Genomic DNA, 15,725 nt, shown 5'->3' on the forward strand with positions numbered 1-15,725 from the left:
CCAAAATACACAATAGATATAAATTCTATTCCATTTCAATACAAAACTTGAACTCATTCATGTGCCCACTAGTTCCCTTCGATCTCAGACATCTTCTCAACAACAGCAGAAGCAATCTCTCTAACATCAGCCGAAACTTCATTACTCAATGCCCCGGCCCTCTTCTTCCAAAACGCCCACCGCTTCATATTAAACCCGCTCTCTCCATCAAACAGCGAACCCCCCTTCGTAATCCTCGGGTTCTCAACAAGAGACTCCTCAACACTAAGGCCGTAGATAACCTCCCCAGCATGGAAAATCCACTGCGCAGCGACAAGGGCGTGGATATCGTTTTCCGCCACGCTACGGAAGGGCTCTTCGAGTGCTTCCCGCAGGGCCCAGATTGGAAAGGTTTCCCAGTTCACGATCTTTGCACCGATTAGTCGGGCTGTGAATGCGTTTATGTTGATCCATTCTTTTGCGCCAGGCATTTCATGGTATGGGTTGTTGAAGGAGGGGGTTGCTGGGATGGTTAGTATTAGTATTCATACTCTTCGGCTTTTGGATTTTTTCCTTTTTCTCTTTCTCGCTTTTTCTTATTTTCATGTCTACTCACCTGCCCAGTTCCATTTCTCTCGCACGCAGGGTCCTAGTAAAGGTAGGTCGGACCAAACTTGTAGTGCAGATTGCTGGATTGGATTAGTTGCTGATCATCTATTTCTAGATTCAATTTTGGGGAACATACCCCCCAAATTGCGTAAGATCCCTGAGTCCTTTTGGTCAAGGATTGCATCGTAATGACGAGTCGGTCTTGGCCGGGGTGGTTGTAAGGTGTATATTCCACAACAGAGGTCAATAGCGACCAGAAAGAACCCAGGAAATCCCCGACAACTTCAGTATCTTCTTCCCTTTCCCCGGATCGATTCGGGTGGCTACGAAGATACTCATTGATCTGTTCTGCAGCTGCGTCTGGCGTTATCGCATCGCCGGGCTGGACAACATCGTGCAGAACCTTGAATAGTTTCTGTTCTTGGCTTGATAAATTGGAGGTATTGTCTCCGTGATTGGTCACGGATGTCAGATCCAATCTCTCATCTGCGTTGATATTCATATTTGTGATTATATTGAATGATTATATGGAAGAGAATAAGTTGGGAACCCCGCGGTGCAGAGCGACTTTATGTCTATCAGCCCCGCCGAATGTTGGTCAAGGGACTATCAAATCCAGCCTATCAGATCATCCATTCTTCTCACGCGGTAAGGTTACATTCGGAGATTTGTATTCTTCAGGCACCTGCAATCTGGTCTAAACTGCCCTGTATAAACAAATTAACTCAAAAATCTTGGAAAATGCATACCATAAGATACCCCTAATCAAGCCGAGAAATACCAAACCATTTCTTCAACCCGCTGACCCGCTCTTCTTCTGTTTTAAACTCATCAATCACCCTCGTCCTGCCGCCAAAATTCACCTTCACCACATCATTAACAAACATGATTTTCCCCACCACGTAGACATCCTCCGGTCTCTCATTCAACGCTTCGCCCTCAAGCACAGGAAGACCGGCAGTCTCCCCATTGCGCAGAAACTTGACAACCCAAAAATTACCCCTTTCCCGCGCCTCCCAGCTAGTATACCGGTTAATCACCTCAAAATCATCCTGGAAGAATTCAAACTCGGCAAAACTGTAAAAAGTATTCCACTCCTTCTCCGCACCATTCCGATACTGATACATCCAAACCTTCTGCTCCGGCCGCTGCTGTTTTGGCATATTACCATAAACAAGCCGCACCTCCTGCGCACCAAGGTTCGGCCACACTTTGCCCGAAATCAACGGCAGAGGTCTGGTCGGTCCGTCTCCACCGAACGCAGCATCGGTGTGATACTCCTTTCCATCGGGAAGTCGAACTATATTCACAATATGTGTCCTGCGACCGGGTTAGCGGGCTGATTCAAATGACTCACAACATTTTCATTCGTACCATCCCTTGAATTCCCCCTGCGGAATCCCATCAATGCGAGCCCGATTCCTCACGCCGGTGAGGTAAACCGAAAATCCCAGTCCAAGTAAAACGTGATGAAAGAAGATACTGCATTCAAGACAATAACCCCCGCGACGCGTGGCTTGGTCACCCTGTGGCCCCAGAAACTTGGCGTAAATGCTCTGCGGCTCGATGTTTGCGAGATTGGTCGCGGAATAGTGCACTGAGAGATTGTCGTATGGAAATCTGGTTATTTGGCAGCGGAATAGGGCTGTCAGGGCTTCGTTGGTTTTTGGGAATGAGGAGGGGTTTGAGATGTATTTTTCGTAAGGGGTTGGTAAGGCGATGTAGATCAGGTACTTGGATAATTGGTCTTGGGAATATGCGGAGATCATTTTGGAACAGCAATTGAGATCGCTGTACTGATTCCTGGATTTCTTGATGGTTCTTAGGTTTGTTATTGTGTTCATTTTCCAAGGTTGTTTTGTCTTTGCTGACGTGCTATGCTACCGGAATGACTCATTGCGTTTTGACTCAATTGATATCGGACTCGGGATTTGATCCGCTAATTACCTGCTACACATATGAGAAAGCCGAGTAGAATATCGACCGCAGATTCCAGAGTCTAATCTCCTCCTGGTAGGACTGTACCTACTAGTAGTAGTAGGTGGTTGTTGGTGGCAGGTGGGACTTTCCAAGGTTGTTTTCTACCGCCTAATCTCAGATTATATAATAGTACTTAGTGCGACCACCTGGGCAGAGGTACCTACTATACTTGATTGCTGGATGTCCCCATTCTCTCAGGCATTTATGGCTGTCACTGGCTATCTTATTGATGAAGATTAGAACTATTGTAAGGTTCTTCTCGGCTTTAAGCACCAGCCTGGATCACATACAGAGGCCTATCTCAGTAAAACTATTCTACACATCTTCAAGAAGCACCAGATTACCAATCGAGTACTCTTAATCATAACCGATAATGCATCCAATAATATAAAGATGATCCAAGCTGTTCAAGAGCTAGCTGGGCCTCTGACGCTTAGTGATACTCCGATATTCCGTATTCCCTGTATCGTGCGTATTATATAGCTAAGCCTACACAATCTTCTTGGGAAAATCAGAGCTAATCCAAAGAATAGTGAAGCAGAATCAGAGTGGCCAGAATTAAGAACAAAATCAATCCAGTCTTTCTCAGAACAATCATCAGGTAATATCACAAATACGTTAAAGAAAGTATATTCATTCCTAGTATATACTACTATATCCTAGTAACTAATCCTTAATCTAGATCTGAGAGCTTACTGTGTTTATTAATGCTAGTCCTCAACAACATAATGCTTTCCAGGCTCTTCAAACAACACCTATCAGGCTTCTGCTAATCCAGGATGTACGTACACGCTAGAATTCAAAATTTCTGATGCTTAATTGTGCTAAGTAACTACAGTAAGTATTTGATCTATACTGTACTATATATCACTATTCCTAGTTCAAGCTCTCTGAGGAAGAATAGCGTCAAATGGACTATCTTCTCCTTATTATAAAGCTGTTCTTTGATATGATATATGTTCTATCAAAGACCTGTGATGTAACAGTTTATTCTGTGTTCAGTATCTGTAATAAACTGTTTAATTATCTTAATATAGCTGAAGAAAAGCTTAAGCGAAAGGGTGTTCTCTGGAAGATTAGGATGCTCCAGGCACTATGTACAGCTAAAGCTAAGCTTAGGAAGTATTATACAGCGACTGATACTGAGCTATATAGAGCAGTCTATACAATTGCTACTATCCTCTGCCTATCTAAGAAGCTCCGCTACTTTGATAATGACGACTGGCGAGGGACTCATGCAAATAGTAAGCAGGCTGACTTTATAAAGATCTATCAGGATAAATTACAAGCCGAATTTAAACACTACAAACAGCGTATTCTCCCCCAGATCAATACAACAGAACCCAAAGCCTCTCAGGACAATCCTAATAATGATCTTGCTTTCATCATGGATTTACAAACAGCTCTGCAACCCGAGGTAGATCAGTCAGTGGATAAGATTACCCAATATCTCTCAAAAGGTTTATATCTCTGTAGTAATCCCTAGATCTTGGCTTACAATACTACAGGCCTTATAAAAGGAAACCTTTGTCTCTTCTGGAAGAAGCATGAGCAGGAATACCCAGTGCTTGCAGTACTAGTCCGGGATATTCTCTCTACTCCTGCAAGCGGTGCTAGTGTTGAACAGCTCTTTAATTATGCCCGCAATATCTGCCACTATCACCGAGACAGGATAATCGATAATGAAAAACTATCGTTATCGGCAGTTGGATACGATCGATCGATAACTATCGTACGACAATGCGGATAGTGACGCATATATGTATGGAGTCAAATATTCTTTTTTATACAAATACACTAGCCAAATTTTATACAATAATTGTATTTTAGTTAATACAGTACCACATGAGACTCGTGGAAATCGCCATATCACATCGGGGTGTATTGTGAAATCGTAATAATACTACGTTACACCTTGTCTCCTACAACCTCCACATGCTTCGCATCCCCCAAGTCCTCCTTCACCATACCCATCTCCGCCATCTCGCGCACGATATTCTCCTCGGCACCCGCTCGTTTCACCAGCTCAAAGTGACTACCGAGTCTCTCCTGCCCGCACGCCGTGATGACCGCCACCAAGCCAAAGACAATGCACAGGGTGATCGTCATGACCTGGCCATAGTTTGGTCTCCCATCCTTGATCCACGCGGTGGCAGCATGGGTCTGGATCTCTGCTGCCGGGGCGGAGATCATGTTTCCGATCTGATAAACGGTTCCCGGAAAAGCGCCGCGGAATTGCGGCGGCGCGTATTCGTTCAGCAGCACCGGCATCACGCCCCATGCGCCATTGACGGCCGATTGCAGGAAGAAGTTACCCGCAGCCAATGGGCCCCAGGCCGTGGGCAGCGACCAGAGAGGGATGATCGCCAGTCCAAAGCAGCAGGCCAGCACCACCGTTAGTCGACGGCCTAAAAACTGCGAGTAGTATCCGCAGATGGTGCCGCCGACTACGGCGCCGACTTGGCCGACGATCGTTGCGCGAGAGGCGTCTATCATGGTCATGGTTAGTACCAAAGGATTAGACAAGAGGTTATAAGAGCAAGAGACATACCTGTGTTGTTAAACCCCTTGCCCAACTTCATATACGTGCTGTACATATCCTGGGCACCATGGGACATCCAATTGAAGGCAGTACACAGCAAGATGCAATACAAGAACATGCGCCAGTACTGCTTACACACCAACCTCAGATCCTTGACGAACATTCTAATCCGCACAGCCTGAGACACCCTTGGCTCATCGCCCCCGTCGACAAAGATATTTGACTCGGGCACAAAGATCTGAATCAACCCCACGAGGGCAGAAAACCCCGCCCCGACGTGGAAAATGGCCTTGTATCCCTCGCTGGTATTCGGAACGGCAGTGATATTCACGACCGCTGCCAAGAGATATCCGATGGAGTATCCCTGCTGGAGGATCCCAGAGAACAAGCCGCGAGCCTCGGTGGGCATGTTCTCCATGGCCATGGCGGCGGCCAGACCCCAAACCCCACCCATGGCGATGCCAAAGAGCGCGCGCACGCCGATGAAGGCAGCGTAGGTGTTTGCGTAGGCGGTGCCGATTTGCAGCACGGCGAGAATCCACATGTTGATGGCCAGCGGCCACTTGCGTCCCCACATGTCCGAGGCCATGCCCAGTAGCATGGCGCCCAGCGGACGGAAGAGCAGCGTTAGCGTGATGGAGAGGGTGATTTGGGGCAGCGATGCGCCGTATTTGGCGGACAGCTGCGTCGTGACGAGATTCACCGAGTTGAAGTCGTATCCATCGGCTGTCCAGGCAGCTCTAGTCGAAGGAGTCAGACGCCTATAACAGGACAAACACGAAGAGAGAGGCAGAGACTTACATTCCCATGAAAAAGTATCCATACGACTTAGCCGAGAGCAAACGAAGAATCCTCCAGGGATTCGGCGGCATGCGTCGAGGCACTTTGGTGGTGACCTTCTCGCCATACTCGTTGATCTGGGTGACATTGTTCTCCCACAGGCGCAAGTTCTGCAGCACACCCATGATGGCGAATTTCTCGAGTTTTCTTCGAGTTGGTAGAGTACGCAATGGACCAGAGATGGCAATACTAGGGATGGACCGGCTTTAAGGTGCATCTTCCGCATGGCCTCCCCACATACTATGATTTCCGGAGAAGGTGGGGAAATTAGGGTTAAGCGGCTAAGCAAGTCAATCCCGGGGCCCCGTGGGGAGTGACAAGGTTTGCGGTGTTAAGACGGGGAATGACACGGCTAAATGGTGAAATTGAATTGAATCCTGCCGGTGTATGCCCTAAGGTATGTTTCTGAATCATGTATACGGAGTAGTAGTGCATACCAGTGAAGACTACAAATTATACCCCTTCAACCACTTAGCTGTCCTCCTTGCCCCCTCAAGCACGTAGTCCTGATCACTCCCACACATAATAAACCTCCCAATACCATCCGCCATACCAATAAACCGATCAATCAGATCCTGACGCGCATACAACCCCCCCGATACCCAGAGCACGTCCATGCTTCCGACAGGCAGCAATGACCCTGGCATAAGCTTCCGTAATTCGGGGATCGTCATGTTCGCCCGGTACACCCAGACAGGCCGACAAGTCATTGGTGCCGATGAGTAACACGTCCACGTAGGGGACGGCGGCGATCTCGTCAACGGCTTCCAACGCCTCAAGGGTCTCGATCATGATGATACACATGACGCGCTGGTTGACCGCCCTGTTGGCCACGATGGTCGGAAACACGCCGTAACTCAACGCCGCCAATCCCCCAATCGCTGATCGATTTCCATCCGGGAAGAATTTGGCTGCGCTGGCGGATTCCTGCGCGTCCTGTGCCGTCTTCACGTGTGGGATGATGATGGCTTGTGCGCCGCCGTCTAGCACTCGGCCTACTACCGAGCCGGCTAGCGATGGTACGCGCACAATGGATGTGATGCCATGGGCTAGCGATGCTAGGGTGAATTGGGCGCATTGGTCGAGATCGATGGAGCTGAGTTTATTATTAGGTCATGTACAAGGGAGGTTCGGCAAGGAAATGAATGTATACCTATGTTCCAAATCGATCAGAACCCCATTCATGCCCGCGGCTTTGGCATATCCCACGATCTCAATGCCTCTTGAATACCGGATGGACATGGCACTGACGACTTCGCCGGCTTGCAGTCGCTCCTGCATGCGGTTGGGATGCGCCAATTCCGCGGCGTCGGCGTGGAGGTCGGTCATGTTTGGAGATTTTGGTCGTGTTTCCGAATTAATCTTGATCAAGTGATCGTGATGGAACCATATGCTATAGGTGAATTGCTTTTCCATCCATTTATCATCTCCATAAATTGGCCCGGTTTGTTTGCGGCGGCGCCGGTCGGCCGGTCTAACTCCGCAGGCGAATCTCCATCCAGTCTTTGTAGAACAAGGCGATACGATATTATTTATTATGGCACAGATTCAAAGAGAATGCAACCCACTTCCACTCTTCTCAACGCCACCGTAACCAATCCTCACTCGCAACCATGTTGTTCACTCCCACCCTCCGCGACCCCTCCCTCTTCATCACCAAGGGCTACATCAACGGCGAATGGCTGAGCATATCTAGCACCCAAGAGACCTTCGACGTAATCAACCCAGCCAATGGCACTGTAATCGCCAAAATCCCCGAGATGGGGGCACGCGACGTCTCCTCCGCGTCACAATCAGCCGAAAGCGCCTTCAACTCCTGGCGCGACATATCGCCCAAGCAGCGCGGAAAGATCGTTCGGAAATGGGCGGATCTGATGCTCGCCAACACCGGTGATCTGGGGATGATCCTGACGCTGGAGAACGGGAAACCCTACGCGGAAGCCAAGGGCGAGATCGCATTCGCCGCTGGCTACCTCGAGTTCTACGCTGGTGAAGCCGAACGCCAGTACGGCGACATCATCCCCGCGGCTAACACGCGAAATCGCCAGTTCGCTATCAAGCAGCCCATCGGCCCTGTGGCCTGCCTTGTGCCCTGGAACTTCCCTGCGGCTATGATCACGCGCAAGGCCGGGGCTGCCATCGCCGCCGGGTGCACGGTGGTATTGAAGCCGGCGGGGGAGACGCCCTTGACGGCGCTGGCGCTGGCGTATCTGGGCGAGCAGGCGGGGATTCCCAAGGGGGTGTTGAACGTGGTGACGAGTCTAAGACGATTGCAGGAGGTTGGGCTGGCGCTGTGCGAGGATCCCATTCTGCGAAAATTGTCCTTCACAGGTTCGACGAGCGTGGGGAAACTTCTGATGCAACAGTGCGCGAACTCGTTGAAGAAGCTGTCGATGGAGCTGGGGGGGGAACTCGCCGTTTATTATTTTCGACGACTGCGACGTGGATGCGGCCGTCGAGGCGTTGATAGGGGCCAAAGTACGCAATTCCGGACAGACATGCGTGTGCGCGAATCGCATCTACGTGCAGCGCGGGATCGGCGAGAAGGTGGCGCAAGCTCTCGTGGCAAAATTCCAGGCGTTGAAAACGGGGGATGGGTTTGGGGAGGGCGTTGTGGTTGGACCTCTGACAATTGCAAGGGGAGTGACGAAGGCGCAGGCACATGTGGAAGATGCTCTCAGTAAAGGAGCGAAACTGTTGCATGGCGGGAAACCCATCGAGGGATCAGGCAACTTCTTCGAACCGACAGTGTTGACGGACATGACCGAGCAGATGTTGTCGCACGACGAGGAGATCTTTGCGCCGGTCGCGGCGCTGTATCCATTCGACACCGAAGCTGAAGTTATTGCGCTGGCGAACAAGTCGGACGTGGGTTTGGGCAGTTATATTTGCACGCGGGACAGCGCTCGCATATGGCGAGTGGCCGAGAAACTGGACACGGGCATGGTGGGCGTCAATACAGGCGTCATTGCTGGAGGCGAATTGCCCTTTGGTGGAGTCAAGCACAGTGGGTTTGGTACTGAGGGGGGAAGATGGGGGGTTGAGGAGTTTACCGTCACTAAGGCTATTATAGTGGCGGTGCCAGATGCTTAGACTAGATGTGTAATGATTGATATCCGGTAGTTCTCTACTTCTCTCGCTGAGAATATATATGAGATTCATTTGACCGAACGTATTTCTTTTATAGTAAATAGGAATAGGAAAGGAAAGAAAGAGAAAGAAGTATAATAAATATATAATGACCGAAGATACTGTACTCTTCTAGCAATAGCAATATAGGAAAGAAAATACAGGAGAGAGAGAGAGAGAGGGGGGGGAGGGAAGGAGAGAAAGAGAGAGAGAGGGAGCAAAGTATGATATATATATAGACCGATCGAATATCTTCTCATTTATCGCAATTCATCTATGGAAATACAATGTCCAACTAGATGCTTCGTCCTCCATCCACACTATGATCCATTCCCGTAATAAACGAACTCTCATCACTAGCAAACCACAGCACCGTGTTTGCCACGTCGTCTGTGGTCGTCAATCTTCCCAATGGAATCTGGAAGAGCTCGGCCGCCTTCTTGCGACCCTCCTCCGTGTTCTCGAAGGTTGGCACGAAGTTGTTGGCCAGCTGCGTGGGGACCAAGACGGGACACACGGCGTTGCAGCGAATACCCTGAGGACCGAACTCGTGGGCCAACGCCTTGGTGGCATTAGAGACGGCCGCCTTAGAGGAGTTGTACCAGACCAGTTTGCCTCGGGGGCGCAAAGCAGCAATGGAAGAAATGTTGATCACCGAACCGCCCTTGCCGTCAATCAAAATGGGGAAGATGGTCTGCACGGAATGGAAGATGGATTTGACGTTGACGTTGTAGACTTTGTCAAAAGCCGATTCGGACACCGTCAGCGACGACTCGGCGGTATATGCGACACCGGCGTTGTTGACGAGGATATCCAGACCGCCAAAATGCGAGGCAACGGCTTCGGCGATGCGTTCCCAGTCCGACCGCTTCGTCACGTCGGCGGTGACGAATTCGGCTTTGGTCCCAGCGGTGCGAAGACTTTCGATAACGCGTGCGCCTTCCTGGGCGTTGAGATCGGCAATGAGGATGGACGCTCCTTCCCCGGCCAGTTTGCGTGAGATGGCCTCGCCAATCCCCATTGAGCCGCCGGTCACGAGGGCACGCTTGCCCTGGAGGCGTCCAGATCCGTTGGCGACAGTCATGGTGATGGGTAAAAGATTCAAGGTTGTTGATGATGATGATATTGATGATATTGATGACCACTCAGATCATACTGATGATATGTGATGCATTTATTATATCCCATTCGAGTATCGGCCGCCGATGCATGGTCCATCCCCCGCACAACGCCGCTCTGCGCCGTCTTAACACCGCAAGATGGCGGACGGTAATGGCATCGTATCCAGCCCCATTGGAGTCCGTGTCCAAAGCACTTCGGATGGGGGGAAACTTCGTCCGCCGCCTTTTCGCCAGAACGTGGAGATGGCGGAGTTAGTCTGGGTTAAATGGCGAGGCAATCAGAACGAGTCACAAAGACACGATCGATAAGCCAACGGAACTACGACCACTTTTTTCATCATGTACTCTCTCTCGCGCCAACTTTGCCGGAGAATTTCCTGCCGCGGCCTTGCTACTGCGTCTTCGACTCTCCCCAAAGCCACGCCTCTGGGTGCTGTCAATGGCACATTTGGCGCAGAAGTCTCCAACGTCGATTTGACCAAACCGTTGTCGCCTCCCGTGATCGCGCAGCTGATCAAGTTGCAAAATCAATATGGCGTGCTTGCTTTCCGGTCCACGGGCCTCGACGACGATATGCATGTGCGATACTCCAAGAGTTTCGGTGCGCTGGAGAGCATCCATGGCGTGAACAAGCCTCGTCGAGCATCGTCGCCGCACTTGTACGATGCGGGAAACCTCGACGCCGAGGGAAACATCATCTCCAAGCACAGCCGGGCGTGGTGGCATAGCAAGGGAAATGGTGAGAAGCGCCCCGTAAGCAAGTGTCCCCCGTCATGATCGAACTGACTCATTTTCATAGGACTCTGGCATACCGACTCTTCCTTTAACCAACACCGATCCTGCTACAGCGCCCTGCGAGCCGTGGAAATCCCTTCCTCGGGCGGCGCGACCCTCTACGCCGACATGCGAGCCGCCTACGACGACCTCCCTGCCGACGTCAAGCAAGACCTCGAGGGCAAGATCGGAGAACACTGGATCTGGCATTCACGCAAGCTGGCCGCTCCCGAAGAATTCGACAAACCAACCGACCAGGAGAAGATCACTATCCCGCCGGCATATCACACCGTCGTCCAGACGGCCCCCGACACATCCCGCAAGACACTTTACATCGCCAGCCATCTGCGCCGCATCATCGGCATGTCTAACAAGGAGTCGACGCAGTTAATTCGATACTTGCTCAACCACGCCCAGCAACCAAAGTACCAGCTGAAGGTGCAGTGGAAGAACATCGGCGACTTGGTCCAGTGGGATAACCGATGCACGATGCATCGCGCCACTGCCTTTGAGGATCAAGCGAATCGCAGAGACATGCGACGGACGACGGTATATGACAACGGTCCCTACGTGTTTGGCGCCAAGTTGCACCTGGATGCTGAGGATGTCGACGTGCTGGCGGGAGGGACGGTGGATATCGCTGCCCAGCCAACGCCAGAAACGCAGACACGGGAGGAAGTGGAGGCGTTGTAGGTGGCGTTGGGAGGGGATGTAGGTTCATTATATACAAGCGTTAAAAATTTGAATGTTGTGTTCCTCATGCTTCATTTCGCCGTGGAAGGATCTGCGCCCAAATAGGTGCTGTACTGAGGACTGTTGGACCCCGTTAACCACGCAGGCCAGTTTTGAATGTCCAGATCGAAAATATTCGCATTGTAATTGTCGTAGAGCAACTCGATGCCGTCATCCAGTCCAACAGCCGCTGGATTTAGCGCTGGCTCGTTCGCGTCATTGGGAGCCGGCGGCACGTTGAAATCGCCTAGCAGAGGGTTCTCGGGCAAGGGGGGCTAATTGATGGGGAGGCGTCATGCTGTGAGAATGGTCATCCGGTTGCGATGAGGATGGTCCGAGGAGGAGATTATACGACGAATCCTTGACGTCCTTGGGAATAGTACGGCGCCAGCTCCGTTGCTCCCCTGCCATTTCCTTTTTCATGACGACGTCCAGTCGGCCGAGCGCTCGCCAACAGGCTGAGATACTCGGGTTCTGGTCTTGCACACGACGAAAGATTCTCAAGCACGAGATCCATGACGCCAGTGCCTTGTCGCGGTAGCCCGAATCGCGACCCTCCATGCGAATGGCGATAAAACAGATGAGAGCGCCATGGAAGGCCCGGAACCAGTGTAAGAATGCCACGCGCGCCATCTTGGGGAAGTTATCCTGCAAGGCCTTCCAACCGTCGGCGATGCTGAACGCAGCCTCGTAACAGGGCCGACGAACCTCCCAGTCCCCTTTAGCGAGGAGAGATTTGCGAAACAAGACCAAAATGTTGTGGTTGACAATGATGTGTAAAAGGACCGCTTGCACGGATCGCTTGCGGTTCTCCAGATTAGAACACTCTTGCAGATCACGACTCGTCGACGGGGTGAACTTGAACTCGACCGGCACCGTCTCATGCCAATGTCGGATGCGCGATTCGGTGAGCTTCAAACGATTGACGTCGGCCGGTCCACGCTGCCGAAACGCATCGTCCATGATCTCCCGCGTCATCTCCCCCAGTTCCCATGTCAGTCGGTTATATGAAATTTCGGTGTAGGTGGGCTCCCGAGGAACTGTGCTGGAAGGGTTGAAGAGTTCGTCATCGCGGACATTCTGTGGCATCTGACAGTCGGCGAACCCGATCCCGTATGGACGACCAAACATCAAGCTCAGCGCCGTCTCCTGCGCCGCGATGACCCAGAAGAGACGTCGGCGGATTTCCCATTCCTCGGGCGGTAGCAAAGGGATCGTGCTGGGATCGCGGTGGAGAGCGAGGGATTGCGCCAGCCGAATGACCAGCCCGAGCAGTGGCCAGTATTCACTCAGCTTGCCTTGATGTTGCATGTATACCGCGATGTAACAGAAGCTGTGCAACGTATCGAGGGTTGGCACGGCGAGCATGTTGGAGATGCGAAGCAGTTGCATCGAAGCGGATAACAGGAAGCTGGACCGTTCGTTATCCGAGACCAAATTACCCAAGGCGAGCACCGCAAAGACGAGGGCAGCCTCCTGGGCTTGTGGCAGGGTTTCCCGATCCCAACAGCGCTCATAACGCTGCATCAACCAGGGCGTAGGCACGTAGTGGTGGAGCGGATCGACCAGTTCGTAGTAACTGTCGAGCAGAGAATCCGCCCGAACTCGGCCGATATCGTCCAGGATTGCAAGCATGTGTTCGACACCGCAGGCGGCCGGAAAGGTCGGGAAAAGATATGGTGCGTCGTTCAGCATCGGCTGGAGATTGTTCGACGACCCCGAGAAGGCGAAGAGCATGTCCGTCTGGTTATCTGGCAACAGCAACATCATTTGCTGCAGCAGATCCGGTGCAGCTGGGCCGCCGAGATAATACGAGCGACCGTAGTAAACTCCTTGTTCGTCTTTGTGTCCCGTCGACGACGATTGTGCCGGAGACGAGGCGGCCTTTCTCTGTTCTTGAGCCAGCAGGTTCTTCGTCTGCCGCAATTGCTCGCGAAAAACATTGGCAGCAGCCTCGAGATCGTGGAGGCGAGAACGCAGAGTGGCATTTTCGGCAGCGAGGTCGATATCACTCGATTCCAGCAGCTCCAAGTCGCTGGCGGCGATGGCTTCATAGACGCAGCTACCGGTTGTATGTCGTCGAAGACATTGCGAGCACGGCTTCTTGCGATTGCACTTTCGTTTCGCTCGATGACAAGGAAGACAGGTCTGAATGATGCGTCGGCGGGCGTGCGGTCGTCTGGATTCTCCACGCTCCGAAGCCATGTCGTTGGGAGTTGGAGGAGTTCGCAGTGGAGAAGAGGAGGGGAAACTCTCGTATGTAAGCGCGGAGAATGACCGAGTCACGAGCGTTGATCTGGGGTTTCCCCTCCTCTTCTATCAGTGGACAAGTAGCCGCGGCAACTTATGAACTAGTGGACCCCATATCTCAAAGTACGATAGTACTCGGCCTTTACACGCCATTCATGAGCTTTATAACAGCTAGGTGCTGCTTGCAAGCATAGTCGTGGAGTGTGTATTAACGGGGAAGTATTTGACAAGCTCAAATTATCTTCGAGATTCTCACTCCTTGATCCTTTCTTTCCTTGTTAGCTACTTTCAATAATTTCTTCATGTTCCACGAAAGGACTATTTCAGCAGTCAGATACAAGTTAGTGGAATTTAGATTGATTCGGCCCTCAAGAAAAGCATTGGATGAAGAGTTCCGTTGTATTGAGTAAAATAAACCACTAGACCGACAAAAGCCTCTAGGGACTTGACTTAATCTTGTAAAATCACCATATATGCGGGGCTGTTCCCGTACAAATGTTTGTTCTACAGAAGAATGTAGTTTTAGATTCCTGGATAGTCATGTCTGAATTAGTCCTGATCTCATTCTCACCCGTGGCCCCTTACCCTCTGGAATTTAAAGGAAAGTTCTATCCTTTATTTGATACCGAAGATAAGATATTAGCAATCTGTTTCTAGGAAGCACAGTAACATTAAAGTTTGCGGTATTTTCAAGCCCATTATAGTTTACTGAAAGTAGTATAAAGATAGTATCCAGCTCCGTATATCAACTATTTCGGAGAGTCTATTCCTATCAGGTACCAAAATTTGTGTACCATTTTAACAGTATTTGAAAGTGAGCGACAGACGCAATACATTTCTCGGTCGAATCCTGCGATCTGCTACAGAGGTTCTTTAGTGATATAGATCATGCCAAAAGCCTCTTCGAGCAATCAAAAGCAGTTATAGTCGCTGAGCCTATTATACAAGAAAGACTCGCTATCTATCTTCCTTCATCTAGATAACATATCATAATTGATTTCCTTTTCTGATATAGATTAGTTATTAATCTCAGAGAAGGAATTGGATCGGCTGGTTGGGTTCCATAGAAGAGATCCTTTCATACTCAAGTATAGTCGTCAGATGCCGAACAGCATTTGGGCAGCTTTTTTTAGTGGCCCGTCAACCTCCAAAATCTTATTGTATCTCCTTGGAGCAACTTAAGAAAAATTGGTTTCTTGCGGTATGTATTACTTTAGATGGAGAAAAACAGTCCCAGGATTGGATTTTTGCAAATAATAATCAGCTAAATTTGGACTCGTTATATCTTTGTGCTGATCTGGTTATAAGCCTTTGCCCCTTGCTGAATAAGCTGCTTATAGGTAGGTATCTAATAAAATAAGATTGTGTAATTACCGTAAATAGTATGTTCTGAGCCTGTAGCCTGGTCATTACTTATGCTTAGTAGTCTTTGAGTATTACTTTGATCATCAGTATTTTAACTAGTAAATATAATTACTGATATATCTTTGTATTGACAGAGATACAGATATTTATGTATATATTGATGTATAATGTACTCTTAACTAAGATAGCTTTAAGTAATATATTGTAGCAGGATCAATTACCTTATATATAAAGTAAAATACTAAACCAGTGCTATACAAGGCAGCCCAACAGTAAATAGGATAAACAGAAGCCCGGACTTACACTTTCCTTAAGAACTAATTAAAGTTGTCCGGCCATATATATTCAACCTCATTAACTCTTGGTAGCCCCATAAATATATAAATTAATTCTTTCCCTCTTAT

At 50.0% G+C, this 15,725-nt stretch overlaps 8 protein-coding genes across 8 annotated transcripts; 2 read left to right on the forward strand and 6 right to left on the reverse strand.

Moving 5' to 3' along the window:
* Window positions 1-68: 68 nt before the first annotated feature.
* N7533_000188 (DUF3632 domain-containing protein) lies at window positions 69-1,090 on the reverse strand (the record flags this gene model as incomplete). The annotated part of the gene is made up of 2 exons (XM_057096838.1): window positions 69-502; window positions 649-1,090. 2 exons carry the CDS (start codon window positions 1,088-1,090, stop codon window positions 69-71), a joined length of 876 nt encoding a protein of 291 aa, XP_056965331.1.
* A 259-nt stretch (window positions 1,091-1,349) lies between these two features.
* On the reverse strand, window positions 1,350-2,357 carry N7533_000189 (uncharacterized protein; the record flags this gene model as incomplete). The annotated part of the gene is made up of 2 exons (XM_057096839.1): window positions 1,350-1,908; window positions 1,963-2,357. 2 exons carry the CDS (start codon window positions 2,355-2,357, stop codon window positions 1,350-1,352), a joined length of 954 nt encoding a protein of 317 aa, XP_056965332.1.
* A 2,119-nt stretch (window positions 2,358-4,476) lies between these two features.
* Window positions 4,477-6,075, reverse strand: N7533_000190 (uncharacterized protein; the record flags this gene model as incomplete). Its single annotated transcript, XM_057096840.1, has 3 exons — window positions 4,477-5,057; window positions 5,120-5,871; window positions 5,912-6,075. 3 exons carry the CDS (start codon window positions 6,073-6,075, stop codon window positions 4,477-4,479), a joined length of 1,497 nt encoding a protein of 498 aa, XP_056965333.1.
* Window positions 6,076-6,514: 439 nt separating this feature from the next.
* N7533_000191 (HpcH/HpaI aldolase family protein) lies at window positions 6,515-7,279 on the reverse strand (the record flags this gene model as incomplete). Its single annotated transcript, XM_057096841.1, has 2 exons — window positions 6,515-7,046; window positions 7,104-7,279. 2 exons carry the CDS (start codon window positions 7,277-7,279, stop codon window positions 6,515-6,517), a joined length of 708 nt encoding a protein of 235 aa, XP_056965334.1.
* A 284-nt stretch (window positions 7,280-7,563) lies between these two features.
* On the forward strand, window positions 7,564-9,043 carry N7533_000192 (NAD-dependent succinate-semialdehyde dehydrogenase; the record flags this gene model as incomplete). The annotated part of the gene is made up of 2 exons (XM_057096842.1): window positions 7,564-8,270; window positions 8,335-9,043. 2 exons carry the CDS (start codon window positions 7,564-7,566, stop codon window positions 9,041-9,043), a joined length of 1,416 nt encoding a protein of 471 aa, XP_056965335.1.
* Window positions 9,044-9,374: 331 nt separating this feature from the next.
* Window positions 9,375-10,163, reverse strand: N7533_000193 (SDR family oxidoreductase; the record flags this gene model as incomplete). The annotated part of the gene is made up of 1 exon (XM_057096843.1): window positions 9,375-10,163. The coding sequence occupies one exon, from the start codon at window positions 10,161-10,163 to the stop codon at window positions 9,375-9,377; it is 789 nt and encodes a 262-aa protein (XP_056965336.1).
* Window positions 10,164-10,539: 376 nt separating this feature from the next.
* On the forward strand, window positions 10,540-11,667 carry N7533_000194 (TauD/TfdA dioxygenase family protein; the record flags this gene model as incomplete). Its single annotated transcript, XM_057096844.1, has 2 exons — window positions 10,540-10,939; window positions 11,000-11,667. The coding sequence occupies 2 exons, from the start codon at window positions 10,540-10,542 to the stop codon at window positions 11,665-11,667; spliced, it is 1,068 nt and encodes a 355-aa protein (XP_056965337.1).
* Window positions 11,668-11,922: 255 nt separating this feature from the next.
* Window positions 11,923-13,911, reverse strand: N7533_000195 (Zn(II)2Cys6 transcription factor; the record flags this gene model as incomplete). The annotated part of the gene is made up of 1 exon (XM_057096845.1): window positions 11,923-13,911. The coding sequence occupies one exon, from the start codon at window positions 13,909-13,911 to the stop codon at window positions 11,923-11,925; it is 1,989 nt and encodes a 662-aa protein (XP_056965338.1).
* Window positions 13,912-15,725: the final 1,814 nt, after the last annotated feature.

This window comes from Penicillium manginii, assembly GCF_028828005.1.
Source record: "Penicillium manginii strain IBT 31320 chromosome Unknown utg000001l:1.0-3466041.0:1.0-3467806.0, whole genome shotgun sequence".
NCBI lineage: Eukaryota > Fungi > Ascomycota > Eurotiomycetes > Eurotiales > Aspergillaceae > Penicillium > Penicillium manginii.